Source organism: Pyxicephalus adspersus, chromosome 5, assembly GCF_032062135.1.
Source record: "Pyxicephalus adspersus chromosome 5, UCB_Pads_2.0, whole genome shotgun sequence".
NCBI classification, from domain to species: domain Eukaryota; kingdom Metazoa; phylum Chordata; class Amphibia; order Anura; family Pyxicephalidae; genus Pyxicephalus; species Pyxicephalus adspersus.
Genome location: NC_092862.1, coordinates 96,646,735 through 96,665,933, shown reverse-complemented (window position 1 = coordinate 96,665,933; position 19,199 = coordinate 96,646,735). Strand labels below are relative to the sequence as shown.

The 19,199-nt window shown below is 34.8% G+C and overlaps 1 protein-coding gene across 8 annotated transcripts in view; it reads left to right on the top strand.

The window, feature by feature from the left end:
- Positions 1–19,199, top strand: part of AMPH (amphiphysin) — a 99,274-nt gene that overhangs the window by 15,534 nt on the left and 64,541 nt on the right. For all 8 annotated transcript variants that reach the window (XM_072412213.1, XM_072412212.1, XM_072412215.1 and 5 more), the window contains exon 2: positions 17,612–17,692. In XM_072412213.1, the coding sequence (XP_072268314.1) occupies positions 17,612–17,692 (81 nt within the window). The remainder of the gene's footprint in view (positions 1–17,611; positions 17,693–19,199) is intronic.

Below are 19,199 nucleotides of genomic sequence, written 5' to 3'. Positions count from 1 at the left end.
TTTAATTGTTGTCTTGGGTAATGGCAGACGGTATTGCAGCTGACAAAACTGTAATCTCACAACTGTGATTTGCAGCTGTGTCACCTTCTCTGCAATAAACATATTAAATTGCCTGTACAATAGGAGGTGAGATTATTTTATTAGGAGCAGAATACCAGGGTCTGAGACCAAGATGTTCTCTTCCATAAACTGCCAACCAACCTTTTCTGCAACTTGTTAAAGAACATAATTTATAAAGCGCGTGTCTCCTAGCAATCAATAATACTGTTAGGCCTGGCTAGAATGTGTTGCTGGGAGAAAAAGGCAGACTGTGCGTATACATAGTACAGGAGACATTAAAGTTTATCTTAGATCAATGTTTCTCAACTAGGCTGCCATGGGTCACCAGGGTTCCCCCAGAGGTTGCTAGGGGTTCCTTGAACAACGTGTGACTCTCCGGTCATTTGTACCTATTAGGTATGCAAGTTAATACCCTACAACATTTATTGTACAGTGCTAAATAACATGCCAATATAAAGTTGATAATATAAAAAGTCTTTTTTTTTAAGTAGGAAAGGGTTTGTTTTGTTAAGTTCTTATTGCTTTCTGTGTCTTCTAAGGAGTGTTACCCCAAGCACAGTTGGAAGCTATGATTTGTATGTAAGTGTAAGGCAGTTTTTGTCAACCTTTTTAACATGGGGACCCCATTATGTACATCACCAGTTCTATGAAACCCCTGACAATAATAACAATATCCAGAGCTCATAGTACATGTGTGGTGAGCAGTGAAAAGAATTACATTGCTTCTTACATTGCTAGCCAATAGTAAGAATGTGACGCTTACAGAGAGCCAAAAAGATTGGAAGCACAAATTGCTCATTGCTCAAGCAACCCCTAGCAATCTGTACAGGGACCCTGGTTGAGAGACATTGCTCAGGTACACCTTATAATATTTATAAAACCAACTCACAAAGTCTTTTTAATCCTTGCCCTTCTCAATTTGTTTTACATAAGCAGGCTGCCAAAATATTAAAGCATGTATTATATCTTTTTCACACCAGAATCTGATTTTACACTTTATAGGCAATATATGATAACAATTTATAGTCCTCTATGTTGTTTAGGCTTCAAATATTGCTGAGCTATCCCTGCTTCCACGGTCAAATGCATGCAGTGATTTGCAGGTGAATTGTATTTTTATTCAAATAATCAATTAATTTTGGGGGTTCCACTCACACTGTTATGTTATTACATAAACGCACACTTTCGTGTGTTGAAGTGTGTTGTGTTCATTTCCAATGAGCTGTGAGCAAACGTTAGTGTGTAAAATAAGATACCTGCACCATTTTTTGTTCCCTTCTGTGTGCTGTGGTTTCCTAATTGATAAGGGTATTGTGTTTCACTGTGCTGTACCTAGTTCAAAATGAATGGCACTGCAAAATAAAATCACAATGCACTGCAGTCAGTTCTGTGCATTAATCTGCATTGTGGTAGTGTGGGATAAAATACATACATAATATATTTGCAAAAAGAATAAAAACATTATAAAATATAACAAATAAGATACATGTAATTATTACCACAACTGGAAAGCATAGTAAAAAATAATTATACAGTCAGTGAATCTGACCGGTAGGGAATTTTTCAGGTGCCCTTTGTCTTAGATGACAGTAATTGATTCTTCACCAGACAATGTGGTGAAAGGCAGATTCTGTGTTTTATAAATAGATCCTATTGTGTTTCGGCTCGCGCCTATTTTAAACCATTAAAAATACTTCATCCGAAATTATTCTTCAGTTTGCACTATGAGTTAGGCTGCTATTAATACTGTGATCCCATTTCTTCATTATTTACTATATTTTATTGCTCTGCACAAATAGTCTGAATATTGCTCCCTGCAGAATATCTGAATTACCAGCACAGAGTGACAAATATGTTCCATTAATTATTGCTTTTCTTTCCCATAGCGGAGGTTTGTATTCTCATCCTGGTACTGTATTGCTTATATATATATATATATATATATATATATATGTATAAGTTTATCATGCATGATATGGCTGGCACTGCCTATTTATGTATATAACCACTATACATTATTGCAATGAGAAAATAATGTGTTTTGCTTCAGCAATTGCACATTTTAATCTATGTATATTTAACCACTTCAGAACCAAGTTTTTTTAAAGGGGGGAAAAAGCCCCTTCTGCGCATGCTTGACAATGTAAAATTCTTTTATTTTCTTTACATGAAAGAGTTGTCTAACCTTTTATGTAAAGTAAAAATTTTGGTGATTGGTCCGCTTTAAGCCTATTTAAACTTTTTTTTAATATACAAATATGTTTTTCTTTTGGTGCTCTTTAACAATATTGCAGCTAGAGTTGGATTATGTGTTTCACCAAAACTACTAATTTTGATTTGTTATTGTAGAAATCACATAGTCAGAATCCAAATAACAAGGTACTGATCCCTGCTCCAAGATACCAGCTGTCCATTGACAGCCTAATATTGGTAGTCCAATACCTGCTGGGCACTTGAGAGTAAATATTATTAACGACGGGTAAGGAATTAGTGTGTCCTAATACATGATAGATTTAGGACTGGGCTATAAGGAGTTAAAACAGTTCCAATAATTTATTCCTAAAGCAAGGTAGCACATGTTAAATTGGGACACTTTGTTCCTCCAACCACCTATGCCTAGAAGCCTTATTGACAATGTATGTTACGTGATGTTACTACCCTCAATCTATCCCCAATGGACAAGATGAGTCAAATATATTGATCTGTATTCTAACATTCAGTATGACTCAAGAGACAGCATTTGTTAAAAAAAAAAAAAACAGTGATGGAAAATGCACTGCCATTTCTCAGAATGCTTGTGACTAAAAGTCTTACATTATGTTTTAACATGACTAAAGATGTGTTTCCATCCTTCACATTGTAGTGTTCTATGGTATCTGAGTAACAGTCACACCCCTGAGGACCAGCTTCCCCTACATAAATTTGTATTGCCTAAAATGTGACAAATATACTACATTACATAGTTCACTTTTTCTAACTTGCATGTTTAAACACCCAGCAAAACTAGAGTAACAGTAATGCAGACTAGGAAAACGGAGACTGCAAATAATTTTTTGTGACTTTAATTAGACACTTATGACTAGTAGTAGATACGACATATTCATTTAAAATATTCATCAATTTGATGTGTCTTCTGTAGTGCTAGTCCTGTGTTAAAGAATCAAAACTGAAAAAGTTATTTTTTTTCAAATAGTTTTTGCCAGAAGGCATGCAGCTTGGTTCCCTCAAGCATAAAGGGCCAGTTACCCTTTAGCCCCTCTCCTACAGTTACCAATTTATTACCGTTAGATTGGGGAGGTGCTTTGAGATTAATTTCCAGTAGAAGTTGCCGTTCACTGGTACTGGTAATATGCTCAGATGGGCACTAGGCTCTTTCACACATCTAGAAATAAAAAAAAATAGAAAGCAGGGACTTTTTCATTAACCTATAGCTCTAACTTAACAAAAATAAATCCAACAATTATTTTTTAAGTATTCAAATCTAAATACTTTTAGGGACAATTTTCTTTATTAATATTTCATTAAAATGGTTCATGTTTTTTTTTTAACAATTGTGTGTCAGATCCCCTTTTAACTTCTTAGGAATTACTTTGAAAAGTAATTTCAGCAATAGTGACTCTAATATTTCCATTAACATTGGACATGCTTGGGGAATCAGAAAGCTCAGAAACCTGCCCTCTATTATGCAGAGGTGCAGAAGCACTCTGAATCATCATTCAATATTTGGAAATACTTGAAGAATCACCTTCATGGCAAAATCACTTTTTGAATAAAAACTGCAATGTTAAAAATGTAATACACAACTGTTGAAATGGTTTTAAAACATTGAAGGTTATTACATTTCCATGATTAAGTTTACATATACTTTGTAAGAATAATGCATGAAATTACACTTTTGTTTCTGGCTTGTATTACTGCAGCTTTATGCATTAGTAGATGATGATTTGTTACAAGAAGTTGAGTGTCAGCATTTTATCTCATGTAGCAAGAGTAGTGTCCGTTCCATTCCAATTTAATTTTTGTACTTCCTAATACTACAATCTGTACAGTTTAATCTTACATAACTACTGGCTATACTCTCTATACTGCACATTGCTGACTGTGTTGAAGTAGATATACATGCAGGAATTGCTCTATTATCTGTTGTTGATTACATTTAGTACCTTCGCAGCAATTATTTATTGAGATAAATTGAGTGGCTATTTTAAAGACTGAGATACATCAGGTGCCTAATAAGAAGCAGCAGGTGACTAAGATAAGCTTCTCTTCATGAGAGCACTGCTGTAAATAGGGTCAGCGATTTTGTGTTAACAACACTGTGATGATGAAGTCAAATGTGAAAAGGAAGTTAACTCTAGTTAATACTAATTTGCTGGATTTAAAAAATAGCTTTAAACATCAGGAGGCTTTAGCTCAGTCTGTAACCATTTTGAAAATGCCTACAATTTTATGTTTTTCATTTGTATCAATTTTGTGTTATGTTGTGTATAAAAATTAAAGAGCTGTGATCACAAAGCAGCAACCAGAATACCTGGCAAGAGGGGGGAGTGCAAACTTCAGGTGTCTGTCTGTTCTTAATTAGCAAGTTTCCAAAAAATAAAATAGAAAAATAAACATTAGCTGTTCAGCTTCTGGCTAACTCATTTGGTAGTAAACAAAGAAAATACAAATCAAAATCCATATGTATAAATGGGCAACTCCCAGTCCCTGGGAACTTCCCCTGGCAACAATGTTTGTGGAGCTCTTTTCTCTGCGCCCACCAGCTACCTATTGCATACAAAGCTTCCTGAACTCATGGCTTGTTAAGCTAAACAATACACCTGTGCTTTGGCTGCACAGACAGGAAGAACCCAGACATGGACCAAGTGGTCAGGGTCCCCTCCTATCTCTTCCCTGGCTAGCTCCAGGATCCTAAACTGGTTTTCCAGTTTTCCAACATCACTATGGAAAACTAGTCAACCTGTTTTTACTCACAAAACGCCTGAATGTGGATGTGATATAAAGACCATCACACACTTTTCTAATTAAGCGTTGTGACACCATGTCACAGTGTATATAGTGCCAACATATTATACAGTGCTGTACAAAGTACATAGTTATGTCGGTAACTGGAGTCCACAATCTAATACCCATTTTCTCATGATCTAAAGTGGTAATTTTCATCATGTACAAGAAAATGGATTAAACCGAGCTGAAAAATGATTACTTTCAACAAAATTGCTGTAGTTATATTTTTCAGTTTGACCGATCAAATTTAGTGTGGTCAAACTCATAAGCCGATTTTTAGGTAGGCACTTTTGATCATATACTCAATTCTTGTTAAGTTGAAAGTGGTTGAAGCTTCTTGAAAGATGCCACATGTATAGCTAGTTTATTAAAGAAGCTCGGACTTTCATCCTAAACATTTCTTTCTAGGAGGCAGTAACTAGTAAGCATATCAAATGTGAAGAAATTAGAAAAACTAAATACTTACCATCTTTGTCTTCCATTTATTTGTAAGATAAATCATACAGAAGATTCTTGTTAATGCCGAAAGGGTCAAAGAAAGGCTGATGTCTGACCATCTTCTGTTCTCTGTGACAAATGTGCCAATAAATGGGGAATCTAGGTTTGCCTATTGCTCTTGTGGTTTCATGCACCTTGGAATATGGAATTTGTAGTTACAAAATGTAACATGTTAGAATTAAAAGTTAACTATCTAAGAATACAAACATAGACTTAAACCTAAATAACCCTTCAGACTAAACCAATTAAAGGCTTTACCAGTAAGTAGATGGACAGCAAGTGCTGCTTTTTAAAATAAAGGTTGACTTGACTGAACAAGGATCATTCCTGTTTTCATTCAAGTTACATGAGACGTGGATTATCATGCAGGTTGATTAAAACTTGTTTACCAGAAATTTAGAAAGTATTTTTAAAGGCTTAAAGGGGTATAACTAAACTAAAGCTTAACCTACTCTTTTCAGGGTAAACCGTATGTATGTAACAATTTATGTAACATACTCATGTCAACTGGACCTATCACCAAAATTTTTACTTTACATAAAAGGAAGTGTAGACAACCCTTTAATGTAAAGTAAAAATGACCTTCTTTTTTTCTTTGTGTCTCTACCACCCTTTTTAAACAGATAAAAAAAGGGTAACACCAAACTCTTTAATGCAGCTATCAATACAGAATGGTAGCGCAGAGCCTCCTAGGATACCTACGGGTATACCTGGCGGGATCAAGGGACCTGCAAAATTAAAGGTAAGTGTGATTTTTTTTTTAGTTCCAATTTAACTGTTTCCTAATCTAATCTAAATTTAAAAAATGCAATAAATTGCTAAAACCAACCATGGTGTAACAGCACAAAAAAATATTTAATAACAATGCCATAAATATGTTTATTACAAAAAATGGGCTGCTCTGTGTTTTTTAGCAGAAAAACTTACAAACGCAACAATCAACTAACAAATGTGAGGCTATTTGCTATGCAGTGGACATCTTATTTAATTTCATATGCTACATTAATTTTGAAATTTTATTTATTTTGGTTGATCTGGGTAATCTTCTATAAATAATACCCAAGTAGTAAGCCCTGACAAGCATAAGTATATTTTAGGATGCTTATTGATGGTAGCAAGTAGTTTACTTTGGGGCTAGACATCATTATTATTTCATTACTCCATTTGGATTTGGAAAATAAATGAATCCTCAGCAGTTGTAGATGAAAGAAAATTGTAATGGTAAAAATCTAAACTGTCATAGAAGAGATCATTTTAAATATCCTAAGACCAAATCATGTTTGTTTCAAATGTAGTTGAAAAGTTCAATACAGCAAAAAACAACATATGTTCTGAATTATGACGTGGTCTTTGCACACTTGTAGGTGTTTGGTGCATTTAATGTAGAGCTGAAAAAAGTGAGAATTTTCTCTATTACAAAAAACATATAAAAATGTTGATTATGTATACGCAATACCATAAAAGTGAACTATACCGTATGTCTTGCTTTCCTCCAGAATGAGATATCAGTCTACTTCGTTCTATTTGGACCCTTTCACACCTGCAGAGTGAAACCACGCACCTCCTGCTGTGTTCCCAGGAGTGTCAACCATCCTGCCGGTAAAAAGGCCACGGGACAGATCTGTAGACAATAACTGTGTGACCAAAAGTGACATTGCACTTTTGGGAACTATGACGTGATTGGTCGCATCTGTCAGCTGCAGGTCTGAAATGGCCCTAACTGTGCATGGGCAACCTTGTAACTATAACTTACTAGCTGAATATCTGCAATGTGAGATCCAAGGCACTGCTGACTGGCTCTGATTTTGGACTTAGATTCTCACATGTTAAGCAAAACATTTCCTCTAGCAAGACAGCTGCCTACAGACACAGCCTTTAAAATGTTTGTACATACTAAATATATAATCTTTTCCAAATATGTAAATCAATAGGATTGTTCATTGACTTTTAACACCCAGTTAATGTCAATGTACAAAGAGGCCAGAAGTTTTTACCATAGTTCCACAAGCTTTAATTACCTGGCCTTAATCCTTACAGTACAGTTGTTTCTCCGAGCACCTATTTGAAATGGTATGGTACATCTGCATGAAGTATTACTGCTCTTTGGGAGAGCGGTTGGGCCTACACAGTGGTTGGACATATTATCATTACAGTTCACCAATCGCCAATTCTTGCTAAGAAAACGGGCCTTGTTGGTGCACAGGTATGCCATTGTAGCTTGATATCATTTGGCCTTGTATGTTATACTTTAACGGCATATTATAATTGAGCTGTTGGTTTTTGATATGGCAAAGCTGCTATAATTAAAGCAAACCTATACTACTGAAATGTAATTAAAAAAAAAATTGCCAGGCTGCTGGCCTGCTAGTTTTGATGCTGTCATGGTCATCCTAGCTCACCACCAATAAAATGGACTTTTTAAAACAATTGGTGCTTTATTTGATAGGTCCTGGCATATTATAGATAGGTGCCACAGCTGTCTATTTTGGTGTCATCTGCCAGTCTTCCATGTTGTGTCTGATGATATGCATTGGTGCATGAAAAGTACAACAACCAATGGCAAAACTGCTGGTATTGCAACTAGAGTAGCCTGTGTCACATGAATAGTGATGAAGTTGTTCCCATGAATCACACTGGTGAAAAAAGCTACAAGGAGCCACCATGGCCTGTGGCACCATGTCACTACATGGGCTGAGCCCAAACATGAGAATGAGAAAAAGGAGTTCTTACCAAAGAAATACTTTAAGGGGGTACAGAAAGCCCATTATATTTAAACTCAGTATAAAACAGGAAACTTTTCAGCTTAAATCACCTTTAGGGAGTTGAGAATCTGAATACAATAAATTCTGTAAATAATCACTTCTTTTATCCAATCACGTGAAAAACAAATTCCTGTTCACTTTGAATAATCAATATTGTTCAGATAAAAGAAGTAAACAAGATTTTGTATGAGATTATAATATAATATATTATAACTAAGATAACTGAAAAAATACAGCATATTGAGTAGATCTACCTATTGGGGGCCATTTGGAAAGCAGTGAATTTGACATTCAGAAAACCAATGAAAATCAGTCACTGCCATTGAAAACATGGACCTGGAGAATGTTTGTTGAATGTAACCGCAATATAATTAGACTCAAGTGTTATAGTATTATAATATAATGTGGTACAGTGTCATTGTATAATTTGCAGAATTGCCGCCATCAAACCAACCCCTAAAAATGAATATATTACCATACCCACATATTAAAATCCATGCTGGTGTCATCCGAAGTGCTGTGGTTCTAAGCACTGTTTTCTTGAGAAGTGTACATAATTAATTAGCCTCTATACAGCAGCCAAGGTATCCTGTTGTTATAACATTTTCCCGCCAGTAGAGTTCTGATTATATCAAACTCCTGCTGTGTTGTGCAGAGGAGTATATGGTACTTTATGAATAAAGATACTGGTAATGGTTGTGTTGATTGTTTCCATGAATAAATATATAGTTTTAAATTACAAGGATAGCACAAAGTAGGTCAGTCACCAGGGAGCCTGTACAATGAGAAAAAAAAAAAAAAAATCATTGTAGCATAAAAAAAAACAAAACAAAGCAAACAAAATTTCAGAGCAATGCAAGATAATTAATGTTACATTTATCAATTAATTGCAAGATAAGTTGAAAAATATTAATGTAATGGATAAATAATCAAAATCATTTTAATAATAGTGACAATGATATAAATAAAATATATAAAAACTTAATTTTGGTCTAATTAAAAAATATATGCATGTGATGCAGGGCGCCAAATAGTCTACAGCAAAAATGTGATTTTGCAGTCTATATGTGTAGCCTGTGTGAATGTGATATATGTAGTAGTGTTTTTTTTTTTAAAAAACCTGTTAAAATAATGTTACTGTTGCAGTTCATAAATGTATATTTAAAATGTGTTGGAAACAATAGCCTTTTTTATTCTGTGCTATGTCAAGGAGATTTTCCTTCACTTTCAGAGACAAAACAATAAATCCATCCTAAATGAGGAGAAATACTCTCTTGGACACCTGTCACTAGAACATGGTATGATACACACCCATTATCACCTCACCACAAAATGCATAATATAAACCAATGGTCAACAACCTCATGGCTCTGGCCATTGCCCCCCCCCCCCCTCCAGTATGGTCCTTCTCCTGATACCGGTGGGGGGCACACCAGCCAAAGTCGCAAACCACCAAAAGTTTCTTGCGGACTACCGGTTGGCGGCCGCTGATATAAACAACAACAAAATAATGTAACACCAGATACCTTTATTGGAGTTTAAATAAAAATGGTATAACCAACTATCTTAGTCATTCAAGACTTAAGCTCCAATTATCTAAAGAACAGACCACTGTTCACTAACAGAGTAGGTGACAATATCCCCAAAAAGGATAAACCACCACCAGGCGGATGGGAAGCTGGCAGCTTGATATTGTAGATAAGGCTGCCACAGGTCCAAACAAACAGCTCTGTGTAAAAACTTAAGGATGTATTGATTGGATGTTGAGTTTTCTGCCAAAATATCAGCAACCAATCAGATCAGCTGTGGCCCACTGTTAAACATAGTCACTTCCCTTTTCAGCTTCTCAGATTTCCCATAGCATTCTGTACCAAGGAAAATGATCACCAAGACAGGAGGATAATTCTCCTGAACAGGGACATGGTCATTCCTCAAAAGAAATGGTTGCTTTAGAAACAGTTAAAAAAATGTTGGTAGATTGAGAGATAAACCAGCCATTGTTGATCTCTTTCTGACATTTCTAGCATTTTTTCTTTCAGTGCTAATTCTTTGGCCCTGATTTATTAAAGCTCTCCAAGGCTGGAGAGAATACACTTTAATCAGTGAAGCTGGGTGATCCAGTAAACCTGGAATGGATCTGGTCCAGGATTCAAAACATTTGCTAGGAAATAGCAAATGATTTTAAGAAATCCATTTCAGAATTTTCTGGATCACCCAGCTTCACTGAAGAAAGTGTATTGTAGTGTAATACTGACAATCATATTCATTTGTCTAAATATGTTAAACTCCAAATCCTATTTATTTATTCTGCACATGATTTATTATTAAATTTGAATAGCTATAAATTATTGAGTGAAGATTTTCAACTTCTTTAGTAAAATATTCCAGATGTGGCAGTTGGCTAAACAAGATGAACTGGTAATAAAATTCCACCTTTTAAAAATAAATTTGAGTAGGGCAAGCCCAGTATCTTCTTCTCACCGTCCTAAATGATCAGAAATAATATAAAGTCTTATCATTTATTAGCATACTGCTAGATTTGAAGGAGGATTATACGAGTAAAGCAGAATGAGGAAATGAAGAAAGTGGATATTCAGCAATTTTGGCATCTTTATTACTTTTGACACCTTTTAAATAAGCTGATTAATGACGGCATAGGAGCTGCCCGGAGTCAGAAGAATTTGCCAATGCTTTGTGTGGGGATCATTTAGAGAAATATCGAGCACAGCAGTTCCAAGTATGAATTGTGAGTTACATTGTAGTAATTTTCTGGACACTGACAAACATCACAAAAACATGTTATTTGGTTTTATCCATAAATAGTATATTTGTCTCATTTAGGCTTAGTCTACACCAGGGGTCGGCTACCCACGGCTCCGAGGCCGCATGCGGCCCTTTGGCCACCGACAGATCCCAGGATGGGGGATCCCCTTCCTCCCGTAGACACTGTGGAGGAGGGGAATAAATCTACCCGTGAAAATAAATCTACCAGGGGGCATGCACAAATGGGCGTGTACAACAACGTCATAGTCAGGAAAGTTTCACAGCTGCGTTTGTGTATGAATGCAGCATGTCATGTTTGGCAGACTTACATCTCTCCCAGTACAAACCTCCATATCGCCTAAACAGGATGTCATACCAATCTGAAATTTTCAGGGTACACAGGGGACCCTCATAGCTAGCACTACTTCATTTCATCCATTACCCCATTTCAACCCCATCTTAAACAACTTTTCAAAATATAGGGGTCATAATTATAAAAAATAGTTAAAATTGAACATCAGGGTTGCTGTTTTAAAAGTAAGTGTGTCTAGAAGCCTGAAATTAAACATACGAATTATGGACCCCCAGGGCGACTTACATAGCAAGGAGGTGTGAACCCCAAATTTTTACCTACCTGTCACAAAACTAGAAATGTCATACTACTCTACCTTGTCCCCTTCCCTACTTTGAACTCCAATTTCTCTGGAATGGGGAGATGTAGGTGCAAGTTGTGGACACTTGTGACTAACACTCCCTAAAATTTCATTGTTAGGCCATCGTCAAAACATAAAGAACTCTGCCCATCAAAACAATCTACCCTGTTACACATTGCTGGAGGCTTCAAGCACCTGAACCCCAATTTCTCTAGAATGAGGGGGTACAGGTGAACAAAATTAGAGGTGGAAGTAGGTGACATCTGTGACTAAAACCCCCTAAAATTTCATCCCTAAGGCATCGTCAGAACATAAAGAACTCTGCCCATCAAAAAAATCTACCGTTACATATTGCTGGAGGCTTCTAGCACCAGAACCCCAATTTCTCAGGAACGGGGGGGTACAGGTGAACAAAATTAGAGGTGCAAGTGGGAGACACCTGTGGTCTTTTCAGAACATAAAAAACTCTGCCCATCAAAAAAACCTACCCTGTTCAAATGTAAGTTTCTTAAGATTTATTCCTACAATGTAATGTTTGATATACATAATTGTGTGTAAACATTTGATATACATAACTATGTAGGGTATATGTTAATTTATTTACGTAACTTTATATTAATATTATTATATATATTTAATGACTTATTAATCTATTTATCAATTACCAAATAAATTACCTATTCATTTTGGGAAAATGCATTATGATTATTGGACTTTAAAATATAAAAGTATATACAAGAAAGATTACTGATGACTTTAATCATGAGTATAATTAGTCCAGTGAAATACAATAAATACTGCACAAATTCAGAAAATAAATCATGATACTAGGGGCATAGTTCAGTGTTTAATTTATTTCAAAGTAGGCCTACACATGCATACTGCACTTCTGTTTGTTGTATTCTGTTGTTGTAACAGGTAAAATAAAAAAAGGGTAAAACTTGTAAAAGTTTATAAACTGTGTTATGTTTTGCGGCTCCAGACTATTTTTCTTTGGTGGAAGAGTGGGCAAAATGACTCTTTTGAAAGTAAAGGTTGCTGATCCCTGGTCTACACGGACGTTTCCCCCAGCATTTACCCTGAGGCTTTAAAAGCCCATGTTTAAAATTCCCATGCATTCCAATGGGCTAATCTACACCAGGACGTTTCCTTGAGGCACTTTTACGAATGTTATCTATAACGTTGCTTGCTTGGGAAAATGCGGGTAAATGCTTCAATTGATTTCAATAGGGCGTTTTCCCATGTTTATAAGTTCTTGAAACGTAATAGCGTTAAAAACACGGGAACACGCGGCATAGACGTTTTCCAGCATTTTAAAGCTTGCCTAATAAAAGTGCATAAAAACGCATATAAACGCAGTAGGAACGTTTACATGCATTTTTAAAATCATCCGTGTAGACCTTGCCTTAGCCTCATTCCAAACTGGTGTATGTTGGCAGGGTTTTATTATGGTGTCAATGTGTTTGCCTGCAGAATGAATGCTTGAATAACGTCTACTTAGTACTTTTTGTGTCCCTAACCAATAAAGGTAAATGGGTAAAGTCTATTAATGGGCATAAGTGTTCACATCTTTATAAAATATGCAGGCAATGGTAAGCAACATAAAAGCTTTGCTGTGATTATGAAGTATTCTGTGATTCTCTCATTTTATATTTTTAATGCACTAATAGTTAAGCACAAGAAATTATGATAACAATTTTGTTAAAATTTGCATCATAACAATGCAACTTGTTGATAAACCAACTAATGTATTGTCAGTAACATCAGGTATACTTACTGGATCATTTAAGTATTTATGTGTGGCATTGCTAAACCTTGGAGATGGAATCTTAAAATGTAGAGAATGCTCAGTGTAGGTTTAAGTATATGAGGATTGTGGAGGTACTGTATATGAGGAGTGCCATACGTGAAGAGAATGCTTTTGGAACTCCAGCTGATTAGAAAGGAATAATTACTTCATTATTTTTTTTACATAAAACATAGCCAATGCATTTTGGGATATTAGTACTTCCCCTTTCCTTAGGGCCTGGTTAAATCTGTTAGTCGTGGTAACTGCAGTCTATGTCCCAGTTTTCTGGACTGTCTATTGTGCCTGCAATGGCAGTTTCCAAAACCAAAAGAGAATATTTCATAGTTTATTCAGGTATACTCTATACCATGAAACACTTGACTTTTATGGTCCAAAGCAAAAGATCTAAGAATATATTTTTTTAATTTCCAAATAGAAAATTTGTTCAGCAAAACAATGCAAAGTGCTGTAGCCATAGCAGCCCACCATACCTCACCTTTCCCACATCCAACATGTACACAATATATTTTGATTGTTTCTTATGTGTATTGCCTAGATAAGCATTTTTAGGGTAAACAGCAAGCTTAAAATGTACAGTAGTAAGCCTTTTGTTAGCCTTATATGAATATTTTAACTGATATGTAGCATATGCAGCAACAAACTAATAGGAATTATGTTGCTGATTGCAGTGGGACTTTTGTTTTTGTATCTAAAACTCATAGCAAAGAAAACAATTAAATAATGTACTTGGAAACAGGAATAAGGTACAGATTTGCTGTGACCATGGTTTTGCAGCAAATCAAGTTGGTTGAAAATACACAGTCTTGGCATATTTTTTTGGAATTTGTCAGGATCATTATTATCTTAAAGTAGAATGTATGTAATGTTACAGAAGAAGCTCATTAAAACAGTTGAGAAAAGTGGTAACCAGCAACAAAAAAAATAAAACATTTTGGTATGAAAAATATGTACATACAGTGATGCTTACCTAATTCAGTAATCAGGACTTCATAACCTACAACATTGTGTTACAATTTTAAGTGGTAAGAAGAAGAAGAAGTATGTAGCATAAAATACAGTGTATAACATGCAGTGGCCAGGAGTATGTAAAATATAACATATATATTAATAGTGTACAGCAAAGCATATACTATACAGTGGTCAGATGTGGGTAATATAAAATATGGAATTGATGGAGATCACCTTTATCTGTAGGCCATGTTTAAATTAAGTTCTAATGTATGCTTGTTCAAATTTGCTGGCAAACCCAACATTTTATATTACACTGTACTTACTTTTTCATCCGACTGTAAGGTCCACGTAAAATACAGTATACCTAAACAGAAGCAATCACAGCAAATATCTTTTATTAAAACTCATTTCTACATAAGCAATACATGCAGAATAGAATTTATTATATTTGCACAGCATTTTAGGTGTATCACATAATTTAGATAGTAGTATGGTTAGTTAAAACCTAATTTCACTTAACCATATTATGCATTTTATGTATACAATTTGTATTTCCTATTTACCTATATTTATATTTATTTAGTTATTTACTATAGTCAAACTAAGTCAAAATTTAAAACATGTCATTTTGTTATATCCTATATTACATGTTTAAAAGTAAAACAAGATTTTATATATATATATATATATATATATATATATATATATAAAAATTTAAATGTTATTAGAACTAGTTACTAAAACTAGTTATTAGAAGTGCAGTACAGGCGAAAGAAAATACTTATAGTTCCTGGCACTGAAAACTATAACAAAGACATAGGGCCTGATTTAATAAAGCTCTCCAAGGCTGGGGAGGATACACTTTCTTCAGTTAACCTGGGTGATCCAGCAAACCTTTAATGGTTTTCCTAAAGGTCATTTGCTATTTGTTAGAAAATGTTTTCAATCCTGGACCAGATTATTTCCAGGTTTGCTGGATCACCCAGGTTCACTGATGAAAGTGTATGTTCTCCTGGCATGGAGAGCTTTATTAAATCAGGCTCATATATGTGGAGCAGATATCTTGTTTTTTCTTCAGTACTGGTCTGCAGTTATACCACAGAAGCAGATTGATTCTGATTGTAAGCAAATCATTATGTACAGTAGACCTGGGATATGACATTTGTAAAGTTTCTTAGAACTCGATTTATAGTGCAGGTAATCAGATATTCCCTCAGACATTTCCTGGTGGAGAATTTTTAGATCCATGTGTTTTAATGGCAGTAATTGATTCTCAACCAGGTAATGTTTAAAGGAATGTCAGATTCACCACTTTATAATAAGTGTAATAATGAGTTCGGGGCAAGGATTAGAGGGGAAATATGTTATAGGGATACCTGTCTATTAAGTAAGGGGAAATCCTCTTACTTTTATAAATGTACTAAATATTCTGTGATGGTACACAGAGGGTAGGTGTGGGCTGTACATAGACTTTCGGGCTCCTGTATATTCCCTGGATAGTGGTACCCCTTGTATAATTACCTGCATTTGTACATGAGCTTTATAGATGATGCTCCCTAAAAAAGCAATAAAACATTACAAGTTTAAAAGGTTTCGGCTAGAATTAGGCTTGTCTGTGTATGCACTTGTTTTTCTACTTTAAACTTTATAAGCCCCATGTCAAGATTCAGTCCATAATGTTTTTTTCTGCATTCTTACCAGCACAGAAAAGAAGAGGCACAATAATTATTACTGGGGTCACAATGCTCTCCGCAGCACAAAATGCTTTCAGCTAACCTTCGCTGTAATTTGTAGTGGTATCCTGCAATAAAGGCACTCGCTACATTGCCTTCAGGAGGAATTTCCAATCTGGATGCTTTGAATTTTTATAATAATTGTGATGAAATGTTTTTGTGACCAAACAAATTGAATAAGTATAAAAAAGAGCATAATGACGCTTACTTGTGTAATAAGCTGACTCACTTTGGGACTAACTTACATCAAAGTAAAATTATAATTTATTTAAATTTACACTATATTCTTTAAAGGCATCATGGAAACTCAAGGGGTGCTTGGGAAAAAAGTGTCATCCTTGATTAACAAATAATGCCCATCCTCTAAATGTATGTAGATAATTTGGGTCATTTTTCCTTATATGAAAACGTTGTTTCAGGACAGTGCCTAAAAGCACTAAGATCTTTATAAAAACTTGGAAATCAGAACTTTACAAAGCAGAAGTCTATTAAAGATCTGGGAGAATTGATTGGAATGATATTGTAAAAAAACAATGCATAATGTGTAATAACCAACTAGATATTTTATTCTAAACTCTTTTTTAGACAGCAGTTATTATTATAACATTATTCTTTTCCCCTAGGTTATTTTAAATTATACTCCCCAATTCTTTTCATGTTGTACATTTTATCTGATGAAAGAAAAATTAACAACAAGCAGAATTCTTGCCTAAATCTATTTTCCAGCATGTCATAATTTCTTTTTAAAAAGGTCCTTCAACTCTTCTGAAGTCCCAGCTGCTTTTTTGTTACTTGCCTCTCTGTTGTCTGTCATAATCCCATTGTGGATTGAAAGACCAGTGACCCACTGCAGGAGTAGTTAAATCAAATTTCTGGCCTGTTTAATAGAAAATACTGCCACTACAACAGTAAGTAGGCAGAATTTCCTGGTAAAAAATTATGACTGCATGAAAGGTGTCCTAAACTAAAAGTTTGGCAATTTGCTTCAATTAATATTTTAATGCTTTACATTTCCAAATTAAAATTAAGATAAAGCCAAATTGGTTTTACTTTTGCAATAGGTCCATATTTTTTTTAATCTCTTTCAATTAAATTAATCATATCTTGCTCATTATCAACAGGGCCGCAGTAGATAATATGTGTATTAGCAACAGTCAACCTAAACAAGAAAAATGCATCCTGCCTGATCATACAGGAGGTCTTCATAGCTATGTATGACAACATAGGGAACCTATAATATGTTATTTCTTGACAAGGATAATATAGTGAATTCCTGTTTATTGTGTGTACTAGAATTAAAATACATTAACTTGCAGTAAAACTTAACACATTTTTATTTTTTCCTAATGCTCTTTGTTATTTGGTCCTTTTCAGGTGCTTCAGAAACTTGGAAAAGCAGATGAAACAAAAGATGAACAGTTTGAAGAGTATGTGCAAAATTTCAAAAGGCAAGAGGTATGTTTCCTTCTTATTGTATTGCTCTCTTTAGTGAACAGATCTTTTTGTTCTGATGGTTTTCAAGGTATGTTTGGATATTACCGTAGAACAGTTAAATAGCCTTGAATGGCTGCATGGATGGGCTGCAAGAAACACTTAAAATTAAATGTGGGTTTAACTCTAATTTGGGAAGAGGAGGTTATGGGCACATTAAAGTCACCAAAAACAATACCGTAAAAAAAGTGATTTTCTTTTGTAGTAGATTTATTCTAAAAGGTGTCTATATAGTTTATAATTTATCTATAGCAAGTAATTAAAATTACATTTTTGAAACATGGATGGTTGTAGTTGGCAGGACCTTAAAGCCTTCTCCACTTAGTAAATAATTATTAATGTAACTATGTAATTTTTTAGATATGTGTATATTTTTTATATGATAATATCTTGGATTTTAACAATTTTAACTATTTATACTAAAAGCTGGTATTTTTTACAGGAAATGAAAACCACTACCATTCAATGATCTATGTCAGCTGTAATAAAACAATGATATTATCTTGAAAAAGCAATTCCCAAAGGCTTTCTGCACACATAAAAAGTTAATTGCGGATGTGTTTAACATTTCAATTAAACCCTTACTTCCATCTCATACTGTTTGAACAGCAAGCTCCAGACATTGCTGTGCTACAACTATTCTGTGTTCTATTTTGGTAATGTACTTTATCTGGCACACAAATGCAGATTATTTACAACATCTACAGTATTGGTTTGTCAGAGATGAAAGTGATGTTTTCATTACTTCATTAATAATTATGATGTATGCTGAAATGCTTTGGTATAGAAAAAAGTCCCTTATATTATGTTCTAGTGCTTGATGATATAAATCTTCAGTTATTTATAAAACCAATTAAGCTGTCAATGTATTTGTTTTAGGCAATATTGTGTAAATAAAGCTTTGATTTACTTCAATTCATCCAATAAATATACCACTGCAAATGTCAGAAATTTAGACCTGTCCTGCGCCATTTGTGCCATTTTTGTCCTGTGTCCTGTGCAATTTTATATCTTAAGGAGTCCACCTAATTCATAAATAGAACTACTGTATGATTAACCTAGGAAATGACACTGGGCAGGACCACAAAATGGTGTGTGTTGTCAGTCGTTAGCCCACAACAAGACTGAGCTCTGTATATTTGTGGCAGATCAATTGGTATTTTTTTGCCTTTACATTAAGCAATATTTAAACCATTACGATGGTTTACAGGACCAGAAGAGGTATAAACAGTAAGTACAAGCACTTCATTTACCTTCATTTGTCAGATGGGTGAATATACACCTGTTGTATTGAAAGTTATTTTGTCCAAAACTGTAGTGTGATGTGCAGCCAAGCACTGTATACCGTGTTTCCCCGATGATAAGGCAGGGCCATCAAATAAGACAGCCCCCCCTTTTTAGGTAAAAATGAAAAATAAGCCCCCCCCGCAAATAAGCCACCCACCGATTACTTACCAGAATCGCGTGGTGC